General features: G+C 37.1%; 1 protein-coding gene across 4 annotated transcripts in view; it reads left to right on the forward strand.

Annotated features, from left to right (window-relative positions):
• Window positions 1-26,206, forward strand: part of LOC117337395 (deoxynucleoside triphosphate triphosphohydrolase SAMHD1-like) — a 73,680-nt gene that overhangs the window by 26,495 nt on the left and 20,979 nt on the right. For all 4 annotated transcript variants that reach the window (XM_033898369.1, XM_033898370.1, XM_033898368.1 and 1 more), the window contains exons 2-8: window positions 16,320-16,448; window positions 17,049-17,118; window positions 19,452-19,524; window positions 20,202-20,362; window positions 21,063-21,178; window positions 21,756-21,826; window positions 25,088-25,252. In XM_033898369.1, the coding sequence (XP_033754260.1) occupies window positions 16,322-16,448; window positions 17,049-17,118; window positions 19,452-19,524; window positions 20,202-20,362; window positions 21,063-21,178; window positions 21,756-21,826; window positions 25,088-25,252 (783 nt within the window). In that variant the 5' untranslated portion in view covers window positions 16,320-16,321. The remainder of the gene's footprint in view (window positions 1-16,319; window positions 16,449-17,048; window positions 17,119-19,451; window positions 19,525-20,201; window positions 20,363-21,062; window positions 21,179-21,755; window positions 21,827-25,087; window positions 25,253-26,206) is intronic.

The raw sequence follows: 26,206 nt of genomic DNA on the forward strand, positions 1-26,206 counted from the left end.
TGAACGACTTAGCAGGTTTTAGGTCATTTGACCCAAAGTGTCAGGATGACCATAGTTATTGTGCTTCATCCGTCATCGTGAGTGGATGCCGTCGGCCATGTATATAAATTCCACCAGTGTTTTATCGGTGAGAAATCCTCAGCTGAAATCTCCTTTTCTAAAACAGTTTTGATCTTTTTCGAGGCTAATGCAAACAATTTCAAGGCCACCTTATTCAAATTACCTAAAAAAAGGTCTAACCGCACCTCAAAATACACATTTTCCCAGAAATGAAAAAAAAATGGTTTATTATGATAGCCAGGGTCATAAACAAAATACTAGAGGCTGTTTATGCCATCCAGAGCAATCAGGGTAAAGTGTTTTGCCCAAGGAAACAACCATGACAACACAGACCGCCCGTTTCTGATCTTTCCGAAAAACAGAAACTGACACTGAAGGTAGGGTCAGTATCAAAGCATGCACCTTATTTCGCCACCTGAGGTTATGTCAATGGCTATTGCAGCCTCTTAGTGACCTTGAAGGAACTGATACAACTGATCATAGCAGAGTAATTGTGTGATTAATGTATTTGTTGCAACTTCGAAGGAAGTAATACAACTAGAGCTGTGTATCGCAAATTGGGTAACGATACGATTTGTATCGCGATACATGGGACACGATACGATACGTATCACGATATATGAGAAGCTGATGACCTAATTATATATATATAAAAGTATCAGATATCTGGCATTTCATTGTACAGTAGTCATGTTTTGTTTGTGATATTTCCGGAATATTTGAGTCCAGCAAAGTGTTCTTAAATTTAGATATTTGGATTTGAAAGAACTCCAACAGGCAGCTTTATAAGCCGCTAGAATGGCCTTGTCAGCCATGTTGTTTACTGCAAAACAAGCTAACGTTGGTCAAGGGAAATAACTACACATTTTCAAGTATTGCATTAAAAATCAAGGATCGACGATGCATCATTGCACCACACTGCGATGCGATACATCGATGCATCGGCGAATTGTTACACCACTAGATACAACTGATATATACAGTGGAACGTCATTAACTCGAACTAGGAAAAGTTGAATACCCCACTTAACTCAAGGTACCTCGTCAGTCCGGCCAAATTCTCTCTTTATCTTTGTAAAGAAAACTCGGAAAACTCGAACTTGGAAAACTCGAAAAACTCAGATGATATGAAGTGAAAATTTCGTCCCAACAATAAAAATCCTACTTGAAGTGATCGAATAACTCGAAGTATCATTTTTGTGTCCAACAACGATCGGTGGTAATTAAACCCCCCCCACATTTTTTTAACATCGAAATTCCGTTTGTAATGCTAAGGTATCGGCACTACAAACCTACCGATTATTACATGCTATTATAAGTGTTTCATAAATTCATTAAAGAAATTGTCGGTTGAATCTTATAACAATAACTCTTGGTGATAAAAGTACTGGTTTACTTACATCAGGTATTTTCCTAAGGCGATCGCCGATAATAGTGCACATGATAGTCAACAATTCATCTACCCGCTCGCTCAAGCAGAACTAATCTCCGGTACTCGGCTGATGTTTTTACAGGCGTAGAAATGAAACAATCACCGGTGCCTATTAAATCTCTAAACAGCTGAAACAATAGCATAATTACTGCCAAGGTGTTCAGAGTACGACTGTAACGGTCATTGCAGCGCTGTCTATTATATCGGATAACACGCCAGCTCAGTAACAGTAACATTTTATATGCACATGCACAGCACAACTTCCTGTGCTAATACACATGGAAAAGGTGTGGTTATCTGTAAAACGTAAGTAGGCCTATCAAACAGTATTTTATATGTCCAATATAAGGTAATGGTTCTGTTACGTTTTACATATAATCTGTGTTAATTTTAAATGGTTATTAGCTCACCTGCCCGTCCGGCATCAACTTTTCATTTAAACAACTTCTTCTCAATAATCCAAGAGGCCCAGGGACTTGATTTTGGACCTGTAACATGCTGGGGTGAAGGGCTACCAAGTTTGTTCAAATAAATGACCTTGATCTTCATTCAAGGTCACATCGGTCAAAAAGGCCAAAATCTTCCAACGACTTCTTCTTAATAACCAAGAGGCCCAGGGACTTGATATTGGGCCTGTAGCATGCTGGGGGGAAGAGCTACCAAATTTGTTCAAATGAATGACCTTGACCTTCATTCAAGGTCACAGAGGTGAAATAGGCTATAATCTTCAAATGACTTCTTCTCAATGACCAAGAGGCCCAGGGACTTGATATTAGGCCCTTAGCATGCTGGGGTGAAGGGCTACCAAGTTTGTTCAAATGAATGACCTTGACCTTCATTCAAGGTCACAGAGGTGAAATTGGCTGTAATCTTCAAATGACTTCTTCTCAATTACCAAGAGGCCCAGGGACTTGATATTAGGCCCTTAGCATGCTGGGGTGAAGGGCTACCAAGTTTTTACAAATAAATTACCTTGACCTTCATTCAAGGTCACATTGGTCAAATAGGTTATAATCTTCAAACGATTTCTTCTCAATAACCAAGAAGCATAGGGACTTGATATTGGGTCTGTAGCATGCTGGGGTGAAGGAATACTAAGTTTGTTCAAATAAATGACCTTGACCCCCACTCTAGGTCACATGGTCGAAATAGGTTATAATCTTCAAACAACTTCTCAATAACCAAGAGGCCCACGGACTTGATATTGGGCCTGTAGCATGCTGGGGTGAAGGGTTACCAAGTTTGTTCAAATAAATGACTTTGACCTACATTCATGGTCACAGGGGTGAAATCAGCTTAAATCTGAAAACAATTGGGCCTCTTGTTATATATAACATTAATAAATTGTTATTCTGTTGAATTCTGTTTTATGGTTATTCCTTTTGCAAACATAACATGTACATCAGATCACTACTGAAGTGACTAAGCGAAAGAAACTTTATCATGACTGTATATCAGCGAAACTACACCAAACTAAGAGTAAAAGAACAAAATATTACATATAATACATGTATATATATTGACCAGTCCTTACACTAAACTGATGAGCGACAGAGCGGAGTTTAAATGATTATATAATGTTGACAAATATTGACCAAACTTTGCACCAAAAATGACAACTCGCTTAATTCGAACTCTCGGATAACTCGGAAGTTTTCTCGTGGTCCCGTCGAGTTCGAGCTAACGAAGTTCCACTGTATGTGCGATGGATATATGTTATACATGTACTCTAAGTTGCCTGCAAAGGCTGGACTAATATCACTATAAGGGTTAATATATTGAGATAGTAAACGAAAGATTAGCTGCCAAAACAAGTGCATGCAGTCTAGCAGACGACAGATTTACACAGACGACATAGTTTTGCCCCTATTACAGAAGGCACTGTGTTCAATCACACCAGGGTTTCTAAATTGTAGGGTTTATACTATACAGCTTGAGGCAGACAAAATTACGCTCAGGTGAGGAAGAGTTTATGACACTCCAAATACAATTTTTGGTACTTTTCACGTATGGCAAGGACTACAGCAATATGTTGGGGTTCTTTTACTCCAAAATTTTTGAGATATGATTGAGCTTTGCTTGATTAATTCAGAATGCTTGACAAAAATTGGCCAATCAGGTCAAATTTTCATATTTCACTTTATAATACGGTACATTCATATTTCACATTTCAAATTTCTTTATCAAGTCCCACTGATGGGAATGAGCTCAAACTTTCATGGAATAAGCCTGAGATGGTTGTGTGCAAGTGTTGTTATTTTTTGAGTCGGTCCGAAATCCAAGATGGCTGCCATGACCATTTTAAACACATTTCAAACTTCTTCTCCAGTTCCACTGGTGACATTGAGCTGAAATTTGGAGGGGATGTCAAGGAAGGAGAGCCAATAAAGTGTTGTTATTTTTTAGCCTCGTAAAAACTGTAACATGGCAGCCATGCATGGTAGCCATTATGTAACATGATTGCCCAATCATGGCATGGTTTTCCTGAACAACACATATTTCAAACTTCTTCTCAAGTTCCACCGAAGGGATTCATCTCTAACTTGCCAGAAATGATCCTGATTAAGTATTGTTATTATTTTGGTTGATCCAAAATCCAAGATGGCCGCCATGGCCAACAGTACCACTATACTTGCTAATGAGTACCGTATATGACTTAATAAGAGCACAGGGCACGGATAATTGAGAGCCCTTATTAAGATTCGTTATTCTGAAGTTTTATGAAACAGACTGTACCTTATAGCAGAATACCCAAGGCTGTGGAAACGGTAAAATATTCAATCACAAAAATATTCCAGATGAAGATATCTAATCATTATCATATATTAAGCTTAAACATCACTTGAATATTCCTGTAAACTTGTAAACCATGCTAGCTGTTCTTTAGAACAGAGAACGTGTGTTCCACCATTTATGTTCAAATGGAATGTTATACTCTTTTGTGTTCTATTTATAGACACAGGTAATTTCCACGATCATATCAGATCTTTAAATAAATATGGTAGTTATTGATAAGTAATGTTTATGTGTGTTTAGCATTAGTTTCAGGCAAACTTTGTACTGACATCTGTATCACTGAATAGACAAAATGTGGCGAAAACTTGTTCCAGTGACTTAATTGGGTGAATAAAATTGAACACATAATTATAAAGTATCAAAAAATTTGACATGGATTATTACTTTTGAACACCATTTTGACACTCGGTCAAAGATTTTCCTGGGGAGAGGGGGAGGGTAGGGGTGCCCTTATAGGTCAAATACGGTATGTATACTACAATAGTAAAAGGGTCCTTAGAGTCAGATGGCCATCAATTGCAAGGCCCATGAGCTCGAGCCTATAATGTTTACAGTACTGGTATATTAAGTTAATAGAACATACATTTTATGATATACTTACACAGGAAAGTTTATCTACTGAAGGAACATTATGTCAACATTTAGTAGGTTTTGGTCTTCAATATTACTGCATCAAAACTTTTGATCCATTGTATAAGAAAAGTATTTATTGTGTTCGCTTATGTTCTCATAATACTGAAATTGGAGGATACAAGAACTTTGCAAGGTTAAATAGAGTTTGTACACTCTGATGTGACACTGAGACAGGATGTTACAGATCAGTTTCATTTTATCCTCAAGTGCCATTTTTACAGGTCAGGTATCTAAAGCCATATTATTTACAGCATATCCCATTGTATTCAAGGGGCACTTCCCCTCTCAAGTTTGTCGCGTCTTAAATAAGTATTACATTTACCCAACCTTATATTATGAAAGTTTTCAATATTAATTGTGTGATATATTTACTTGCATATGATAGATTTGTTTTTGGTTTGCATAAAACACAACAGAATTTACATGTGTGCAGTTTAAGGGCAAGTGAAGGGTCAAACCACAATATAACTGTATTGACGTGCAAAGGAATTGATACTCTCTGCTTTTGTGTTTTTAGCTCACCTGGACCAAAGGTCCGGTGAGCTTATGTCATGGCGTGGCGTCCATTGTCCGTCCGTCAACATTTGCTTCAAATCCCTACTAGTCATAAAGTTATGAATGGATTTTTACCAAATTTGGTCAGAAACATCCTTGGCAGAAGGGGATCAGAATTTGCATAAATGGTGGCTCTGACTCCAAAGGGGCCAAAAGGGTGGGGCCCAATAGGGGAAATAGAGGTAATTCCTTTAAATCGCTACTTGTCATAAAGTTATGAATGGATTTTAACCCAATTTGGTCAGGAACATCCTTGGGGGAAGGGGAACAGATTTTGCATAAATGGTGGCTCTGACCCCGGAGGAGCCAAAGGGGCGGGGCCCAATAGGGGAAATAGAGGTACCGTATTTGACCTAATAAGGGCGCCCCTACCTTTTTTCAAGGAAATAAATCTTTGACTGAGTGTCAAAATGGTGTTCAAAAGTAATAATTCATGTGAAATATTTTGCTACTTTATGTGTTCAATTTTCTTCAGCAAATTAAGTAACTGGAATACATGTTTTCGCCACATTTTGTGTATTCCTACAGGCTACAGATGACATGTCAGTGCAAAGAGCACCCAAAACTAAACACACATACAAATAATAACTTACCATCTTTATTTGAAGATAAAGTAAAGACTTCATTCTTGTTGATAAATAACTTTTGTTCAGAACAGAAAGCTAGTAAAAGACATTGTTAATCAATTATTTGGTCAAAGAAAACGATGTCTGATATGATCTGGGAAATCACCTGTTTCTATAAATAGAACACAAAAGAGTTCCATTTGAACATAAATGGTGGAACACACGTTCTCTGGTCTAAAGATCAGCTGGCATGGTTTACAAGTTTACAGGAGTATTCAAGTGATGTTTAAGCTTAATATATGATAATGAATAGATATCTTCATCTGGAATATTTTTATGACTGAATATTTTACCGTTTCTACAACCTTGGGTATTCTGCTATAAGGTATAGTCTGTTTCATAAAACTTCAGAATAACTAATCTTAATAAGGGCGCCCCCACTGTCAATTACCCGCGCCCTGCGCCCTTATTAGGTCAAATACGGTAATTCCTTTAAATCGCTACTTGTCATAAAGTTATGAATGGATTTGAACCCAATTTAGTCAGAGACATCCTTAGTGGAAGGGGAACAGATTTGCATAAATGGTGGCTCTGGCCCCAGAGGGGACAAAGGGGCAGAGCCCAATAGGGGAAATAGAGGTAATTCTTTAAATCGCTACTTGTCATAAAGTTATGAATGGATTTGAACCCAATTTGGTCAGAAACATCCTTGGGGGAAGGGGAACAGATTTTGCATAAATGGTGGCTCTGACCCCGGAGGAGCCAAAGGGGCGGGGCCCAATAGGGGAAATAGAGGTAATTCCTTTAAATCGCTACTTGTCATAAAGTTATGAATGGATTTGAACCCAATTTGGTCAGAGACATCCTTGGGGGAAGGGGAACAGATTTTGCATAAATGGTGGTTCTGACCCCAAAGGGGCCAAAGGGGCGGGGCCCAATAGGGGAAATAGAGGTAATTCCTTTAAATCGCTACTTGTCATAAAGTTATGAATGGATTTGAACCCAATTTGGTCAGAAACATCATTGGGGAAAGGGGAACAAATTTTGCATAAATGGTGACTCTGACCACCGAGGGGCCAAAGGGGCGGGGCCCAATAGGGGAAATAGAGGTAATTCCTTTAAATCGCTACTAGTCATTAAGTTATGAATGGATTTGAACCCAATTTGGTCAGAAACATCCTTGGCAGAAGGGGAACAGATTTTGCATAAATGGTGACTCTGACCCCAAAGGGGCGGGGCCCAATAGGGGAAATAGAGGTGATTCCTTTAAATCGCTACTAGTCATAAAGTTATGAATGGATTTGAACCCAATTTGGTCAGAAACATCCTTGGGGGAAGGGGAACAGATTTTGCATAAATGGTGGCTCTGACTCCAAAGGGGCCAAAAGGGTGGGGCCCAATAGGGGAAATAGAGGTAATTCCTTTAAATCGCTACTAGTCATAAAGTTATGAAAGGATTTGAACCCAATTTGGTCAGAAACATCCTTGGGGGAAGGCGAACAGATTTTGCATAATTGGTGACTCTGACCCCCCAGGGGCCAAAAGGGTGGGGCCCAATAGGGGAAATCGAGGTAATTCCTTTAAATCGCTACTAGTCAAAAAGTGATGAATGCATGCATGTTCTAAAAACAATTCTTGAGGTCTTTCAGACCTTAGAGAGTCTGGACTTCATTGATCTTTAAAGCAGTTCGGATTCCCACACTATAACCATATACAATGTATAGCATTGTTAGAGATTTACAAATAAAACAAATTGAATATGAACATTATTTTGACATTTGGTCTAATCCAACCAGGTGAGCGATACAGGCCCCATGGGCCTCTTGTATTGTTTTGGATTTTCCTGTTCTACACTTTTTCCTACACTTGCGATTTTAATCTTGGCTGTCTATATATAGCTAGCTTTAGATGGTCATGTGACTTCTTTGTCTAGAATCAGGGCATGTTGAAATTTCAGTGGCAGAGAGAAAGCTTTTAAAGTTTAATTTCCCTCCCCTCCGCATCTCACCTCCTAAGGCATTACAATGTATATACATGTATTATGGCATATTCTTAGGATGACGTATATTATTTAGTGTTTAATTGGTGATTAGGTTGGTGTTTAAATATACAGTTAGGATATAATTCTTGGAAACAGATTAATATAAGTTTTCTAAAGCTTGTTTTCGGGTCCTATTCCTGTATATTTAATTTGTCTATATTCTGTTGTAATCATTTGTAATATACATATATATATATTGGAATGAAATAAAGTTTATATTGAATATAATATACCAACCTTTTATGCTTACATTTTTCAGAATGATTATTAATTTATTAACTGGGGTATTAACATAGAATGCTCAATTTTTTTGGGTTTTTTTTTTCAGTTTACTACTTAGGCTCGTGAAGAGTTAAAAAAAATATATGGTATAATATTATCACTTCTGTGTGTGTATGGACGCATGTGCAATTTTATACTGTTACGTACGTACATATACTGTTACTGTCATCACATTTATGTGCAATGTGCTCTGTTTATCAAGGCCTCAGTTTCATCAACATTCCTTAAGTTATAACTTCCTGAAGATAAGGAAAATGCATTGATGAAACTAGGGACTGGTTATATGTATAATTATGTATTTTGTATCTTGATAAGCTGTAAGGCTTACAGAATAGAAATAAACAAATTTAATTGAATATATAAACATATAATTATGTAAAGCTAGGTCAGGGGTCTGAAGGGGCACTATGGACCCTAGTCAGCCTGACAAACAGTGTAAGAGCCAAGAAGAAAACCATCTCTATCAAGCATGATATTATTATTTAATCAAGTATTAGGCAGTTATAATAATTTTGACCTTCATTCAAGGTCACATGGGTCAAATAGGCTATAACCTTCAAATGACTTCTTCTCAATAACCAAGAGGCCCAGTGACTTGATTTTGGGCCTGTAGCATGCTGGGGTGAAGGGCTACAAAGTTTGTTGAAATAAATGACCTTGACCTTCATTCAAGGTCACATGGGTCAAATAGGCTATAATCTTCAAACGATTTCTTCTCAATAACCAAGAGGCCCAGGGACTTGATATTGGGCCTGTATCATGCTGGGGTGAAGGGCTACAAATTTTGTTGAAATAAATGACCTTGACCTTCATTCAAGGTCACATGGGTCAAATAGGCTATAATCTTCAAACAACTTCTTCTCAATAACCAAGAGGCCCAGTGACTTGATTTTGGGTCTGTAGCATGCTGGGGTGAAGGGCTACAAAGTTTGTTGAAATAAATGACCTTTACCTTCATTCAAGGTCACATGGGTCAAATAGGCTATAATCTTCAAACAACTTCTTCTCAATAACCAAGAGGCCCAGTGACTTGATTTTGGGTCTGTAGCATGCTGGGGTGAAGGGCTACAAAGTTTGTTGAAATAAATGACCTTTACCTTCATTCAAGGTCACATGGGTCAAATAGGCTATAATCTTCAAACGACTTCTTCTCAAATAACCAAGAGGCCCAGGGACTTGATATTGGGCCTGTAGCATGCTGGGGTGAAGGGCTACAAAGTTTGTTGAAATAAATTACCTTGACCTTCATTCAAGGTCACATGGGTCAAATAGGCTATAATCTTCAAACGACTTCTCAATAACCAAGAGGCCCAGGGACTTGATATTGGGCCTATAGCATACTGGGGTGAAGGGCTACAAAGTTTGTTCAAATAAATGACCTTGACCTTCATTCAAGGTCAGATGGGTCAAATAGGCTTTAATCTTCAAACGACTTCTTCTCAATAACCAAGAGTCCCAGGGACTTGATATTGGGCCTGTATCATGCTGGGGTGAAGGGCTACAAATTTTGTTGAAATAAATGACCTTGACCTTCATTCAAGGTCACATGGGTCAAATAGGCTATAATCTTCAAACAACTTCTTCTCAATAACCAAGAGGCCCAGTGACTTGATTTTGGGTCTGTAGCATGCTGGGGTGAAGGGCTACAAAGTTTGTTGAAATAAATGACCTTTACCTTCATTCAAGGTCACATGGGTCAAATAGGTTATAATCTTCAAACGACTTCTTCTCAAATAACCAAGAGGCCCAGGGACTTGATATTGGGCCTGTAGCATGCTGGGGTGAAGGGCTACAAAGTTTGTTGAAATAAATTACCTTGACCTTCATTCAAGGTCACATGGGTCAAATAGGCTATAATCTTCAAACGACTTCTTCTCAATAACCAAGAGGCCCAGTGACTTGATTTTGGGCCTATAGCATGCTGGGGTGAAGGGCTACAAAGTTTGTTCAAATAAATGACCTTGACTTTCATTCAAGGTCACATGGCTCAAATAGGCTATAATCTTCAAATGACTTCTTCTCAATAACCAAGAGGCCCAGGGACTTGATATTGGGCCTGTAGCATGCTGGGGTGAAGGGCTACAAAGTTTGTTCAAATAAATGACATTCAAGGTCACAGCGGTGAAATCAGCTTAAATCTGTAAGCAAATCAACATAGTATCTTTAGAAATGACCTCAATCAACTTCAAAGTTGCTGTAGGGCCAGGTGAGCGATACAGGGCCATTGGGCCTCTTGTTTTTATTAGCTCACCTGCCCGAAGGGCAAGTGAGCTTATGCCATGGTGCAGCGTCCGTCGTCCGTCCATCCGGCGTCAACTTTTCATTTAAACAACATCTTCTCAATAACCAAAAGGGCTAGGGACTTGATATTGAACCTGTAGCATGCTGGGGTGAAGGGCTACCAAGTTTGTTCAAATAAATTACCTTGACCTTCATTCAAGGTCACATGGGTTAAAAAAGCTATAATCTTCAAACGACTTCCTCTCAATAACCAAGAGGCCCAGGGACCTGATATTAGGCCTGTGGAATGCTGGGGTGAAGGGCTACCAAGTTTGTTCAAATAAATGACCTTGACCTTCATTCAAAGTCACATGGGTCAAATAGGCTAAAATCTTTAAACAAATTCTCAAACACCAAGAGGCTCAGGTACTTGAGGTTGGGCCTGTCTGTAGCATGCTGGGTTGTAGGGCTACCAAGTTTGTTCAACTGAATGACATTGACCTACATTCAAGGTCACAGGGTTGAAATATTTTTAAATCTTGCCATAGCCAAGAGTCACCGGTCAAGACCTGATATTAGGCCAATAGTATGCTGGAATGAAGGACTAGAATATTTATTGACATCAGGGGTCGACATTAAGGCTTGTCCGCTTGTCCGGTACCAGACTAAATTGCTGTCGGACAAGTGAATGTATCAAAACACTTGTCCGACGGGACAAGTAACAAATGTTGTCTTCGTGTTGTTTATTTATATTCTAAAATCAACATTCACAAGACTTCACCTTATACATATGATAAAAAAAAAACGAAAATTCGGAACACTATGCAGATGATAACTAAACTTTCCATGTTTTTCGAAAATATTCAATCAGCCCCATTGGTGTCTTTGAATTGAATATGCATATTGGGGAAAAAAGGGAATATGAATAAAAGAGTAGAAGGAAATTGTAAGTTAATATGAAGGACTAAAGTGGCGACAGATGCTGATGCTATCAGGCTCGCTATTTATTGCAAGATTTAGCAAATATAGTATTTCAGATATTTATGCACTATTGCATTTCTACAATCATGTTCATGTTTTAGTCAGTTTATTTCTATTCTACTACTCTAGTTTCTGTAAATTGGAAATAGGCAGTCAGTAGCATTTTTTTTTTCTTCATTATGGAACTTGGACAAAACACCAATAAATATCAGTAATATAGTTGTCATTGCAATGTTATCGTTTTACTGCATGACACGCAATCATTGAAAAAAACATCATTAAACTTAATTGAAAATGTTCAAGTGGGACAAGTGATAATTCCATTCGGACAAGTGAATATAAATATTACTTGTCCAAAGGGACAAGTGCAGAAAAAAGTTGATGTTGACCCCTGGACATGAATAAATCTAGCTTACTCTGATATTTGAATAAATTGGTTATCGGCATAGTATCTGTAGAAATAACTTCAATCAACTGCAAATTTGCTGTAGAGCCAGGTGAGCGATACAGGCCCATTGGGCCTCTTGTTTTATTTTATTCTTTCACAAACTGTTATCTTTTTTTTTATTTTCAATAAATAAATCACAGGATTTGAATTTGATCAATTTTAATACTGAATGCTGGTGCTCCAAATGTACTGTACAGGACCGTGTCAGGGACAAACGTACCATTAAACCAAATTTTACTCTGGGATATTCCATGCAACTGTTAATAATGCATAAAGCATGCAAAGTATATTGGTATGCTTCAGGACACAACTGTCGTGTATTGTATCACAAGCTTTTGGGGTTGGTGGCACAATTCAGTGGTACATGCATACTTAACACAAATAGGGGTGAGTTTTTAGTAAGATATCAAAGCCTTGGCAAACAGCCTATTATGTAAAATATTGGACAGTCTGAGGCACGAAACTCTATAATTTAATAATAAATAACAATAGACTCTACACTTTAGGTACGGGGATTATGACATTCTTCAATATGTAATTCATTATCCAATATTAAGAATTAGTAGTATATGTGTAAATGAGAAGAGCAATAAAGTCACCTAGTGGGAATCTATATAAAGGTTATCTAACACAACCAATAAAGGTATTGCTTGTGATGTTTCAATAACGGCTCCGTTATCTTCCTCCGACTTAAATGGCCAGTATAGTGTGTGTACATTAAGGTGTATTTTTCATTACTCCATCCTATTACATATGTTATATATTATATATGTATGTAATGTAATATAAGTAATACATTTTAACCCCAGAGGTCATAGTTGTCAACCTGAGTATTATATTTGGAAAAATTGAAGTGTCCGTCAATAAATTGAATATTGGACTATATAGGTGACTGCATGCACAACACACAAAATAATGACTTTGATGTATATTCTAATACATGTAAAAGTGGCTTGGAACTTGTAATAGTAAGCAATTAATGTATTTGTGTCACTGGGCCATAAACTTATCGTATGAAAATGTTATCCATCCTGTTATGAAATACTTTAGTTTTGGTTTCATTTTGAAAACAACCTTGGTTTTGTCGACGCATGTGACAAGTCACTCCATTATATCATAGAGCGGGAAGGTATTGTGAGTCATTCGGTGACTGAGTTTGGACATTTAAGTGTGGAATATAGAATTAACAGCTTATTTCTCAATCAAAAAAAAGGTAAGATTAGACTTAACAAATGTTCATGTTGTATCTTAGAGCTTAATTTCTATGGAATTGTTGATAGTACACTGTATTAATTTTTGTATTAATGACGGTAATAAAGTATGCATGTGTGTCCTGTCAGTACATGTCTGTGTAGTCCCCACTTTTAGCCAGATTTTGGTTGTAAGTCTTACATATAAATCAGTGTCCAGGGTCCTGATTTAATGGTAAAAATCTTGAATGTCCTTTCTATACAGGGAGCTTGAGTGTATGGAAGCATGGCAGTTCAGTGCAATATCACGGGAAACATACCAGAAATTGTTAAGGAAATATATAAAAGAATGCAAGCCCATTACTTGCCAATTTCTTGGAATTTCCATGGCGGAAATTTTTGCTCAAAATTTCAAGTCTTAGCAAAGATCTTTATTTAGTATACCTCCATTGGCAGTTTTAGACATTATTTGCTCAAACTTAGTCAGGATTGAGTATCATCGGGCAAAGGGCAACAATTTTGGTGAGTCTCCGTCCCCCGGGGATGTATTGGTGGGGTCCAAAGGGGGAAATGTAGCCAAATTTTTAAAAAGCCACCTTCTGTTAAAATGTCAGGATTCTGTCCCAATTCAGTCTGAAACAGCCTTGGGTTAAGGGAGCCAATTTTTCATAAATGATGGGTCTGCTGCCCATGTGCACTTAGACATGTAGTTTCTCAAAATCAAAAATAATTTACTTTGTGGAAAGATGCGTGTGAGGGAATAACTTTATGTCCCACAAATAAACAAACCCGTAATCACCAAATCAGACACATTGGGAGTATCCGGAATTTCATCACCACAGATGTATGTAGGACATTGGTACATTCGCTTGTTACTTCACGATTCGACTACTTTAATGCTTTGCTCTCAGCCTCTTTGGTGTATATATCTTAATGATGCACTGATTAGCTGCCTGCAGAGAGTCCAGAACACTGCAGCACGCCTGGTTTCCCATACTCAAAAGTATTTGTTGCATTGGCCACCTGTGTGTCGCAGGTCACAGTACAAAATTTTGATGTACACATACAAGGCAATAAATGAACAGCTCCAGTGTATTTACAGGAAATTGTCACTCTATATATATCAGCGTTCATGAGATCACTACGATTGGAAAAAGAATCCTTGTTATTCATTCCAATCTCTTGTTCGATGACTTGTACATGTGATAACTGGTGCTTTGGAAAGGTAGCAGCAACTTTGTGGAACAGCTTACCATCTGTTACCAGGAAGTTGAAAATCCTGGCCAAATTCAAGAAAGACGTTAAAACTCGCATGTTTATGTGTGATTTTAAAGTCTCTTGCAGAGGTCGTGTACACAGTATCATGTAGCTGCTGGATTTAAGTCGACATGTCATTTATATATGCTGGTGTACATTGATTATATTATGTAATTGTGAAGCACATTAGAATCATTTTACAAATTAGATAATGTACTATAAAAATGTTGTATATTATTATAATTTATCATAATTATTATTATTACAAGTGTCTATAGCACAGATTTGACTTTATGAATGTACCTTGAAATTCAAATGGCGGCTGTGATTAATTTTACACAAATATGGCCTAAAAGGAGGCATTTCAATCAATAAAAATAAGCAAATTGTGTCCCGCGCCCTGAAACATGCATTTTTTGCATATTTTGTTGAAACTCACAAACAGCTTAACAAATCACATTTCAACAATTAAATTTAGCAATGATACATGCTAACAGTTAGGTAATAAAATAATTTCAGTTAAGTTGCACCTAAGTAGTGATTTATAAGCTTGTAAAACATCACTGATATCACTAGATTTGCTATTTAGATGACTCTTGAAGCTTATTATTTATTACTATTGACAAAAGAACGTGGGAAGGGGTTGGAAAAGAGATTGAGAATAGATGTAGTGTTGCGCATATATTATAAGAGTAAAATATACTTGTTTGACTATTGATAATTATGGGCCTTAATAAAGGGATCAGATCCAGGTATGTGTCTTCAAGCAGAGCATAAACTTTAAAATGTCAGCACTTCCCTTTAGATACAATACATAAGCTTTCATAAGTTACAAATTCCTATCATCTTATGCTTTAGAATTCATCTACAGCTCAGTTGAATATTGAAAAAAAATTGTTCATTTTTTTTTTTTTGAAAATGAACCTCAAAAACGTACCTGCGCACTATACGCGCACTAGATCAGCACTATAGGCGAGTGTGCACTATACCCGAATATTTACGGTATGCTGAGCGGGTCAATAGATGAAGATCTCTAACGATTTCGGAATATAATGAAACATCTATACCTGAGTCTCTGTTGGAAGCTTTTTAACTTACACTGACTACTTTAATTGGGCAATTATTATCCCATTTATATCCAATGTATGAAGGGTAGATAAACAAATAAAATAGCACAGATTCATATGCGTGGTTTAATTTGCATATTGTGGTCCACTGAATGTGTATATTTTGTTGACAGGAAAGTAATAAAATTATTGAGACATAAATATTTGTGCTCTCTTTTTGAGTCTACATGTAGTACAGAACCATGCTTCAAAAATCACATATTCATTTAACTCTCTGAATTTTTGTTTTTGGAAGAAATACTGAAATTTTAATGAATTTTGGAGTTTGCTTAAACTAACTATACTGACAAAGTAATACAGGCGAGATATAATTACCTAATGCTTGTGTTTAAGAGGTTTGTCTGAAACTGAATGTGGTTTAACTTAAAATTAGCGTCTATCCTCCCTGGAGGTAGAGGGACACCTGGACTGGTACCAATGAAGGAAGTCAACTGGTTCTTAATGTTGAATGTTTTCAACTTCATTTGCTTTTTCAATGCATATTTGCACCATAAAAGCCCACCATCAATATCCACACCTGATTAGATTTTATGGTCATCGATCAAGGTTAAAGGTAATTAAATTCATGCTTTAAAGCTACTTCTGAGTAAGATAGATCTTGAATCCCTGGACAGATTTTATGATTTACTTTATTGATGAGGGGGTGAGGTATATGAATATGACTCATATTCATATACCTCTTTGATTCTGTTGCATTATAAATAATTATAGGAAACTTTTGTATTGGTCAGGTATGATGCAAATAGATCATAAAAGGCCTCCACCATTCCTGTACTATCCACTGGACCGATGGACGCCTAACAACATAGCTGAGTATTTCACTTGGAATGGATGCTCAAAGCTTGCAAAAATACTGAAAGGTAAGCAAAGCCCAGTATCAGCTTACCACAATATCTCAAATTACTTCAGGGATTACCTTATAAATTGTGGGAAAATTATGTATAAGACCTCACTTTGCATGGCACATTTTTCAATAAATCAAAATTCCAAGATGACCACCATTACTTTGAACCAGGTGAGCTTATGCCATGGCACTACTTCCATTGTCCATCAACTTCTTTATCAAGAGAACCGCAGGGCAGAACAATATGCGCCGGTCAAATGGTGTATAGTGATATATACTATCTTACATTGAACTGATATCGGTTAGTCAAGGTTATAGGTAGCATATGTTTTAACCCTCACCTTTACTTTCACTACAAAGTCAGTGTTTGATTTTGGGCCTTATCAGATTGATAAAAAAAATATGAGAAGATACGAGAAAATTTCAGACAGGATCAAATTTCTCATCACTTCAATGCATGGTGGACTTAACCATTAAGATCTCTCTAGGATCTCTAGATCTGGTAAAAATGTAAAACTTCCCAGAAGAATCCTTTTGACGCTCAATGGAAAATGTTGTAAGCATATTCTTACTGTGATATGGCAAGGATATCAAGAGCCATTTGTCATTTTTACAGATAAAAATATTTCTAACAGACGCTTGCCGGAGTTAACTGAAAAAGATCTGCAGGATTTTGGTATTGAATCGTAAGTATGATATCGAGATCTGTAGAAGATCGGTGTTACATCATAAGTATGATATCGAGATCAGTAGAAGATCGGTATGACATTGTAAGTATGATATCGAGATCAGTAGAAGATCGGTGTGACATTGTAAGTATGATATCAAGATCAGTAGAAGATCGGTGTTACATCATAAGTATGATATCGAGATCAGTAGAAGATCGGTGTTACATCATAAGTATGATATCGAGATCAGTAGAAGATCGGTGTGACATTGTAAGTATGATATCGAGATCTGTAGAAGATCGGTGTTACATCATAAGTATGATATCGAGATCAGTAGAAGATCGGTGTTACATCATAAGTATGATATCGAGATCAGTAGAAGATCGGTGTGACATTGTAAGTATGATATCGAGATCAGTAGAAGATCGGTGTGACATTGTAAGTATGATATCGAGATCTGTAGAAGATCGGTGTTACATCATAAGTATGATATCGAGATCTGTAGAAGATCGGTGTTACATCATAAGTATGATACCAAGATCTGTAGAAGATCGGTATCACTTCGTAAGTATGATACCAAGATCTGTAGAAGATCGGTATCACATCGTAAGTATGATACCAAGATCTGTAGAAGATCGGTATCACATCGTAAGTATGATACCAAGATCTGTAGAAGATCGGTATCACTTCGTAAGTATGATACCAAGATCTGTAGAAGATCGGTATCACATCGTATGAAGTATGATACCAAGATCTGTAGAAGATCGGTATCACATCGTAAGTATGATACCAAGATCTGTAGAAGATCGGTATCACATCGTATGAAGTATGATACCAAGATCTGTAGAAGATCGGTATCACATCGTAAGTATGATACCAAGATCTGTAGAAGATCGGTATCACATCGTAAGTATGATACCAAGATCTGTAGAAGATCGGTATCACTTCGTAAGTATGATACCAAGATCTGTAGAAGATCGGTATCACATCGTAAGTATGATACCAAGATCTGTAGAAGATCGGTATCACATCGTAAGTATGATACCAAGATCTGTAGAAGATCGGTATCACATCGTATGAAGTATGATACCAAGATCTGTAGAAGATCGGTATCACATCGTAAGTATGATACCAAGATCTATAGAAGTATTGTGTTTTAAGTATAACATCACATCAAGTTCTGTTGAATATCAACTTTTAGCCTTTACATCATATTTCTATAAAAAAAAAATAGCTTCCTTAATGCAACCAAACACTGGTTGTTTTTACATTCAAATGAAATGTAGCGGGACTGGACTGGACTGGGTCGATCATCGGTGACCAGGTAGCTCAATTGGTAGAGCATCCGGCTAGTGTTCGGAGGTCCCGGGTTCGAACTCCGGTCTGGCCGCTACATTTTCTCCTCTCCTGTTACAGAAAAAACAAAATGAAAGTAGCAATAAATTCTTATGTTGTAATTTATGATGTCCAGAGCTTGGTAAAGCAGGGATTTTCCTTCAATTATTCAACTTGGTCCAGAGTCCAATGAATTTCTACACGACAAAATGCGACATTGGGAAAAACAAAAAATTAGTGAAATTCATGCAAATTTCTGTTTTTCTTTGATGAATATTGCCTTTATATTATTTTTGATTTCATTTTGTTATCTGTAGCTGTTTTTCAAAATTGCCTTAGTGTATGTCTTTGTATATATATAAAAACTACTGGTACTTTCATTCAAAAGTGACTTCAAAATTGGGAATCTTTAGTGGCAAATTGGGAATTTTCCCAAATTTTAACGGACCCTGTTTCTACTGTAGGAAAATCCCTGTAATATGATTCAGAAAGAGATGCAAGTTGATTACCTCACTGAACCCTTGTTAACTTTTTATATTCAACCATATTTTCAATATTACGTAGCAGTATCTTCAGGTCGGTAAATATGTTACTGTATTCGAATGTGATGTATTGCCTGAGTATACAATATCACAACCAAATTTAGATTTCTATGCATTGTTAACCTTTCAGTGACTTCAATAACTTGTTGTGATATATAAGACCTGTTCACATACATATTTTCAATAGCTGCAATTTAGAATTCAATATGAAAACATGGTTTATGCAGTCTATAATAATTTTTCATCTTATCAAGCTGTTCATTTTCCATAATACCTTCAGCATGTACTTAAAACATTCAGCACCTTGAATTTTTAGGTTAATTGTGTTTCCTATATGTATACCGGAATGGGACAATGAAATCAACATTGTTAAAAGCTGCTGAAAATTTCATTCACACTCTAAAAAAAAATGATGCAAAATCTAAAGAAACAGAATTATACAATAAAATGAACTGACTTCTTATTGTCTTGCAGGAAGAAAGACCGCGAGGAAACAATGAAGATTGTAAAAGAAATCCTGGCCAGTGCCATACCTGAATACCTAAAGGTATATTACAGTGTTGGAGAAGAAATATGTTTGACTTTATTTATAGTAAAATAATGTTTTCCTTACTGTAAACATGGTTATTTTCGCGGGGGGTTAATTTTGCGATTTCAATATGTAAACTATACGCGTTTGGGTAATTTTCGCGATCAATCCACCTTCGTTTGTATTTCAAGATTATGCAAATTGATATCAAAATAATATGTGTGGGGGAAATTTTTGCCATCAAAAGGATGCCGTGTAATTAGCATAATTAAAATTGTAGTATTTACATTAAAATACGTCATTAATTACTGTAATTGTAAGTGGTGACAATCAGAGCAGACATCGCTGGTAGGGCTATCCCCAACCCTAAGAAAACTGGCTGGCTGCATTGTCCAAAACTTGTCCTTTATATTCATTTTATGTACCAGTTTGTTTTTATTAATAAACATATTCAATATCTTTCAAAATCCCACAAATCGGTGAAAATAATTTTTTTTTTTTTTAAGTTTTACATGTTTTAATTTATTTTGTATCAGTGCATTCTTTTACTGTTTGCGTTGGTTTTAATTGAATTGTTGTAATATGTACCAACAATGAATAAAAATTGTTTTGCTATGAAAGTACTCTTTAATCGCAAGTTAGCATTGAAATAAAACAATAACTATGAAGTATAATAATGTTTTTAACTACTTCAGATTTTTAATGACCCCATACATGGCCATATTGAGCTGCATCCATTGTGCGTGAAGATCATTGACACGCCCGAGTTCCAGAGACTACGATTCATCAAGCAGCTTGGGGCTTGCTACTTTGTATATCCAGGAGCTGCTCACAACAGATTTGAACATAGCCTAGGGTTTGTATATCAAGTTAAGGACTGCTCACGTCTCCACTCTGGGGAGGTTCATTTGTCCAGAAGGATGGTTTTCTCAGCATTTTCCAGCACATTTTCATTTTTGCGGAATTGATGCCAAATGTTTGACATGCTTTAATGGTAATTCTACAGGTCATCGCAAACCTTCATGGTCAATTCACGATGACCCATCAGCAAAATTGCTCTATCATCGCCAAACACAGTGACTGGTCAAGACAGGAACGCGTTCAAAGTGGGTCTACACTATTTGCAGAAATGCAGTACTGTGCAAAAATTATTATTTGTATGCCCTTCCCATGAAATTGGGTGGGGAGCATTATATATATAGATATATATATATATATATATATATAGTGTTACCCATGTCCGTCCCGTCCCGTCCCGTCCCGATGCAATGCAATGCGATCCTCACCAAACTGTGGTTCGGGGTGTTAAGTGGCAGCGGGGGCATTTTACGCCTTACAGTTACATGTACAGACATTTTCTAGTTCTTTAAATAGGTGAAATTTAGCCAGTGTAAGTAATCAAATAAATTGATTGAATTTTGATGAAAGTATGGAGCATCACATAGAATGCTGAGGTACCTGAATCATTATACTCCTATAGCTAGCTGAAACCGTTACACATGTAAATAAAAACCTACAGAACCATTACATGTCATGGTCTGTTTTTTATGTTGCAGAGTTTGCCACCTAGCAGGAGAACTGGTTCGAGCTATCGGGGACAGACAGCCTCAATACCATATCACCAGTACTGATATTCTTTGTGTAGAGATCGCTGGCCTCTGTCACGACCTTGGTATTTATTTATAAAAACATATCTTATTTCAGCAGATTATCTCCCTTTAAAATGCATGCTACGTTACTTCTTAAGAATATTTTGGCGACATGTTGTGATTCAGATATTAGAGATCGCTGGCCTCTGTCATGACCTTGGTATTTATTTATAAATCCATCAGCCTGTTCGTTTATGCGGACAAACCGGTTTGTCAGTTTTTAAATGTAATATTTCAAACAAATATCTTGACGAACCTGCAAATGTTAATACAGGCCTTGGAAGTCTTTGTCAAGGCTCGTCTGAAAACAATATAAAATGCCAGGTCCGTCTTTATTTCATAAACGAACAACACCAATCTAACTGGAACAACCGTTTGGTCCACAAAAATGAAAACGGCCCTGATCTCATTTCAGCAGATTAAAGATAATTTTGGCGACATGTCATAAATCCTCCATCTGAGCCAACGAATGATTTATATAAGTTAATATAACTTGTTTTGCAATTGGTGTAAAAGAAATCAAGTTAACATTTAAAAAGGGGAGGTAACCTAATTAAAATACTCTGACCTGTCCTGATATTTACTTTTATTTTGGTTTAGGCCACGGTCCGTTTTCTCACCTATTTGACAGGAAGTTCATCCCTGAGGCCATTCCCGGGGGCAGGTGGGAGGTAAGATATTCCACACAGGTTTCAGTTTTCTATATAGATTTGCATTGTCCTTCCTTCCTTCCTTCCTTCCTTCCTTCCTTCCTTCCTTCTCTGGACTCTATCTCCTGCATTACTGGCCCACTACTGGCATGCATACATGGCTCATTCAATAAATTCTGTCATAAGTGAAAAATTTGTGATTTATAATGTTGAATTTTCCTCTTAAGATTCCTCAAAATATCCCCCCTGGACAGGAAGACACTTTTTAGCTCACCTGGTCCGAAGGACCAATGTGAGCTTATACCATGCCGTGGCGTCCGTCGTCCGTCCGTCCGTCAACAATTGACTTCTTCTTCATAACCTCTGATCAGAATTTGACCTAATTTGGTCAGAAGCATCCCTATGGGTAGGGGACTCAAATTTGTACAAATGATGGGGCTGACCCCCCAGGGGCCTGAAGGGCGGGGCCAAAAGGGGTCAATTTGGCTATATTGATATGAACAACTTCTCCTCTGAAACTAAGCAATATATATTGCTCAATTTTGACTGTGAGAATCCCTTTGGGGTAGGGATTCAAAATTGTACAAATGGTGGGGTCTACCTCGCTGGGGGCTGAGGGGCGGGACCAAAAGGGGTCAATGCGGCTAAATTGATATAAACAACTTCTTCTCTGAAACTAAGCAATGGGTATCACTCATATTTGCCTGGTAGCAACCCCCTAGGGTAGGGATTCAAAATTGTACAAATGACAGGGCTGACCCACGGGGACCTAAGAGGCGGGGCCAAAAGGGGTTATTTTGGCAGAATTGATATAAACAACTTTTTCTCTGAAACTAAACAATGGATATCTTTAATATTTGATTGGTAGCATTCCCTTGGGTTAAGGATTCAAAATCGTACAAATGATGGGGCCGACCCCCTGGAGGCTGAGGGGCGGGGCCAAAAGGGGTCAATTTGGCTAAATTGATATGAACAACTTCTCTGAAACAGCTCATATTTGACTATTAGCATCCTATTGGGGTAGGAATTCAAAATTGTATAAAGGAAGGAGCTGACCCCCAGGGGGCAGAGGGCAGGGTCAAAAGGAGCCAATTGGTCTAAACAAGATCTTCTCTGAAACTAAGCAATGGATATCACTCACATTTGTGTGGTAGCATCCCTATGGGGTCACGCCAAAAGTCAATTTCATTTCATGGATTAATGCACCTTTTGGCATTTTTAGCCCACCATCATCAGATGGTGGGCTATTCAAATCGCCCTGCGTCCGTGGTCCGTGGTCCGTCCGTCCGTCCGTAAACAATTCTTGTTATCGCTAATCCTCAGAAAGTACTGAAGGGATCTTTCTCTAATTTCATATGTGGGTTCCCCTTGGTGCCTAGTTAAGCATATTGCATTTTGAGATCTATTGGAAAACAACATGGCCGACAGGCAGCCATCTTGGATTTTGACAATTGAAGTTTGTTATCGCTATTTCTGAGAAAGTACTGAAGGGATCTTTCTCAAATTTCATATGTAGGTTCCCCTCGGTGCTTAGTTATGCATATTGCATTTTGAGACCAATCGGAAAACAACATGGCCGACAGGCAGCCATCTTGGATTTTGACAATTGAAGTTTGTTATCGCTATTTCTGAGAAAGTACTGAAGGGATCTTTCTTAAATTTCATATGTAGATTCCCCTTGGTGCCTTGTTTTGCATATTGCATTTTGAGACCAATCGGAAAACAACATGGCCGACAGGCAGCCATCTAGGATTTTGACAATTGAAGTTTGTTATCGCTATTTCTGAGAAAGAACTGAAGGGATCTTTCTCAAATTTCATATGTAGATTCCCCTTGGTGCGTAGTTATGCATATTGCATTTTGAGACCAATCGGAAAACAACATGGCCGAAAGGCAGCCATCTTGGATTTTGACAATTGAAGTTTGTTATCGCTATTTCTGAGAAAGTGCTGAAGGGATCTTTCTCAAATTTCATATGTATGTTTCCCTTGGTGCCTAGTTATGCATATTGCATTTTGAGACCTATCGGAAAACAACATGGCCGACAGGCAGCCATCTTGGATTTTGACAATTGAAGTTTGTTATCGCTATTTCTGAGAAAGTACTGAAGGGATCTTACTTAAATTTCATATGTAGATTCCCCTTGGTGCCTAGTTATGCATATTGCATTTTGAGACCTATCGGAAAACAACATGGCCGACAGGCAGCCATCTTGGATTTTGACAATTGAAGTTTGTTATCGCTATTTTTCAGAAAGTACTGAAGGGATCTTTCTCAAACATTTTTGTAAGTTCCCCTTGGTCTGTAGTTCTGCATATTGCATCTTGGGTACAATCGGAAAACAACATGGCCGACAGGCAGCCATCTTGATTTTGACAATTGAAGTTTGTTATCGTATTTATCAGAAATTGCTGAAGGGATCTTTCTGAAATTTCATTTGAAGGTTGCCCTCTGAGCCTAGTTATGCATATTGGATTTTGAGACCAGTCAGAAAACAACCTGCCCAACAGGCAGCCATCTTGTATTTTGACAATTGAAGTTTGTTATCGCTATTTTACAGAAGGTACTGAAGGGATCTCTCTCAAATTTCATATGTAGGTTCCCCTTGGTCCCTGGTGTTGCATTTTGGGACCAATCCGAAAACAACAGACAGCCATTATCGCTTAATCTTAAATTTTATATATAGGTTCCCCTTGTTTGAAAAGTACTAGAGGGCTGTTTCTGAATTTACACAGATTAGTAAGACTTAGAGGAAGGGAAAAGTAGAGAAAAGATCAATCTGACATGGAACCTATAAAGATCATTCAATGGTGGGTGCCAAGATCCCTCTGGGATCTCTTGTAAGTATTAAAATAAAACCAATGTACATGTACCCATATAAAATGCTTATGATATATATTGACATAGCAATACCAGCGACAAACACACTTAAGCATCATTCTTGTTTCATATCTCATGAAACCAGGTGAGCGATACAGGCCCTCTGAGCCTCTTGTTACAGTTGAACCATGTTATGTCAATGTTCGTTGGGTGATGAAAACACTGAGAGATACCATGAGTAGTATCCAAGGTAAATGAGAATATTTTATATAGAATTAAAATGTTGAAACTGAATTTTTGCTTCCAAGTTAAGTTCTTTAAGTTATCAGAGTTCAAGATAATGAAGCTTGACTGAAATTATGATATCTTGTTACAGGCTAGGCAGTTGCTAAGGTCCTTTGAAATCCCTGAACAATTTTCATTTTTGCAATTCTATGATAAAGATTTTATTAACTTTTATAGCATGAGCAAGCATCTGTTGAAATGTTTGATCATCTTGTGAAGAAGAATGGGCTGGAAGAAGAATTTAAAAAGTACGGCCTCGAATCGGCCGATCTTACCTTCATCAAAGAGCAAATCAAGGGACCATCAAAAGATGAGTCAGAGCGCCGGAAGAGTACTTCTGATGTAAGTGTTTGTAAACTTTTGTAAGTTTTATGGCATCAAATAAATGAACGACCTTGGTGGCGCTAAACTTTTTTTTTTTTTTTTATAAATCACAATTACCATAATTTCCTGCAGGCTGTCTGCTATTTATTTTACCTGCATGAGGTGTTTTAAACATTTAAAAATTGTTTTGATTTTATCAAAAATATTCACAAAATTTAAAAAAGAAAATTAAATAATGTGTGTGGGCTGAATCTCGACCCCAACCTCACTGTCAACAATGCATTCCTACATGCCTGTCTAAAGTTTACTGAAGTGTAAATATCAGTTTCGTTGGTAGATTGAATTAAAAAAATTCACATGAGAAATGTAAATGTAATCATTTAATTACTCTGTAATTGTATTTACACACAATGCATGTTATACCATTAACCAAAATTAGGCTGACATGGTACAGATTATACTTATCTTTTGATACAGTGTTACATGTAGGTAAGTTTCAACAAGTAAGCCACAAGTTATCTGCTGGTGTGGTGTATCTATTAAAATCAGGATAATTCTTGCCTTTGAAAAATTTGAGTTGAAGAATATTCATAAGTCATGAACCCCTCGATCAATTCAGTTCACCATAAATTTATATTATAAAAAAAAGTTGTGTATGACAATGCAATATACAGTCAAACTTCGATGTTTCGAAGTTCAAGGAACTTGCAGAAAAACTTTGATACAGCGGGACTTCGAATTATTCATGGTTGACAATAGGTCGACTTTTTTATGATAATGACCATAAATCTTATATAGCTGTTACATGTCCTCGATGTCGTAGTGTCGATCGTCACCTGTCAGACTCACATTGAAACGTTAAGTTGATTTACTTAAAACACAACAAAATAAAAGATACTTTTCATCCATAAATCATTTTATTAATTATATAAGTATCATTTTTACAAAACAATTAGATATCACATTTTAGCA

Source organism: Pecten maximus, chromosome 11 (assembly GCF_902652985.1).
Source record: "Pecten maximus chromosome 11, xPecMax1.1, whole genome shotgun sequence".
NCBI lineage: Eukaryota > Metazoa > Mollusca > Bivalvia > Pectinida > Pectinidae > Pecten > Pecten maximus.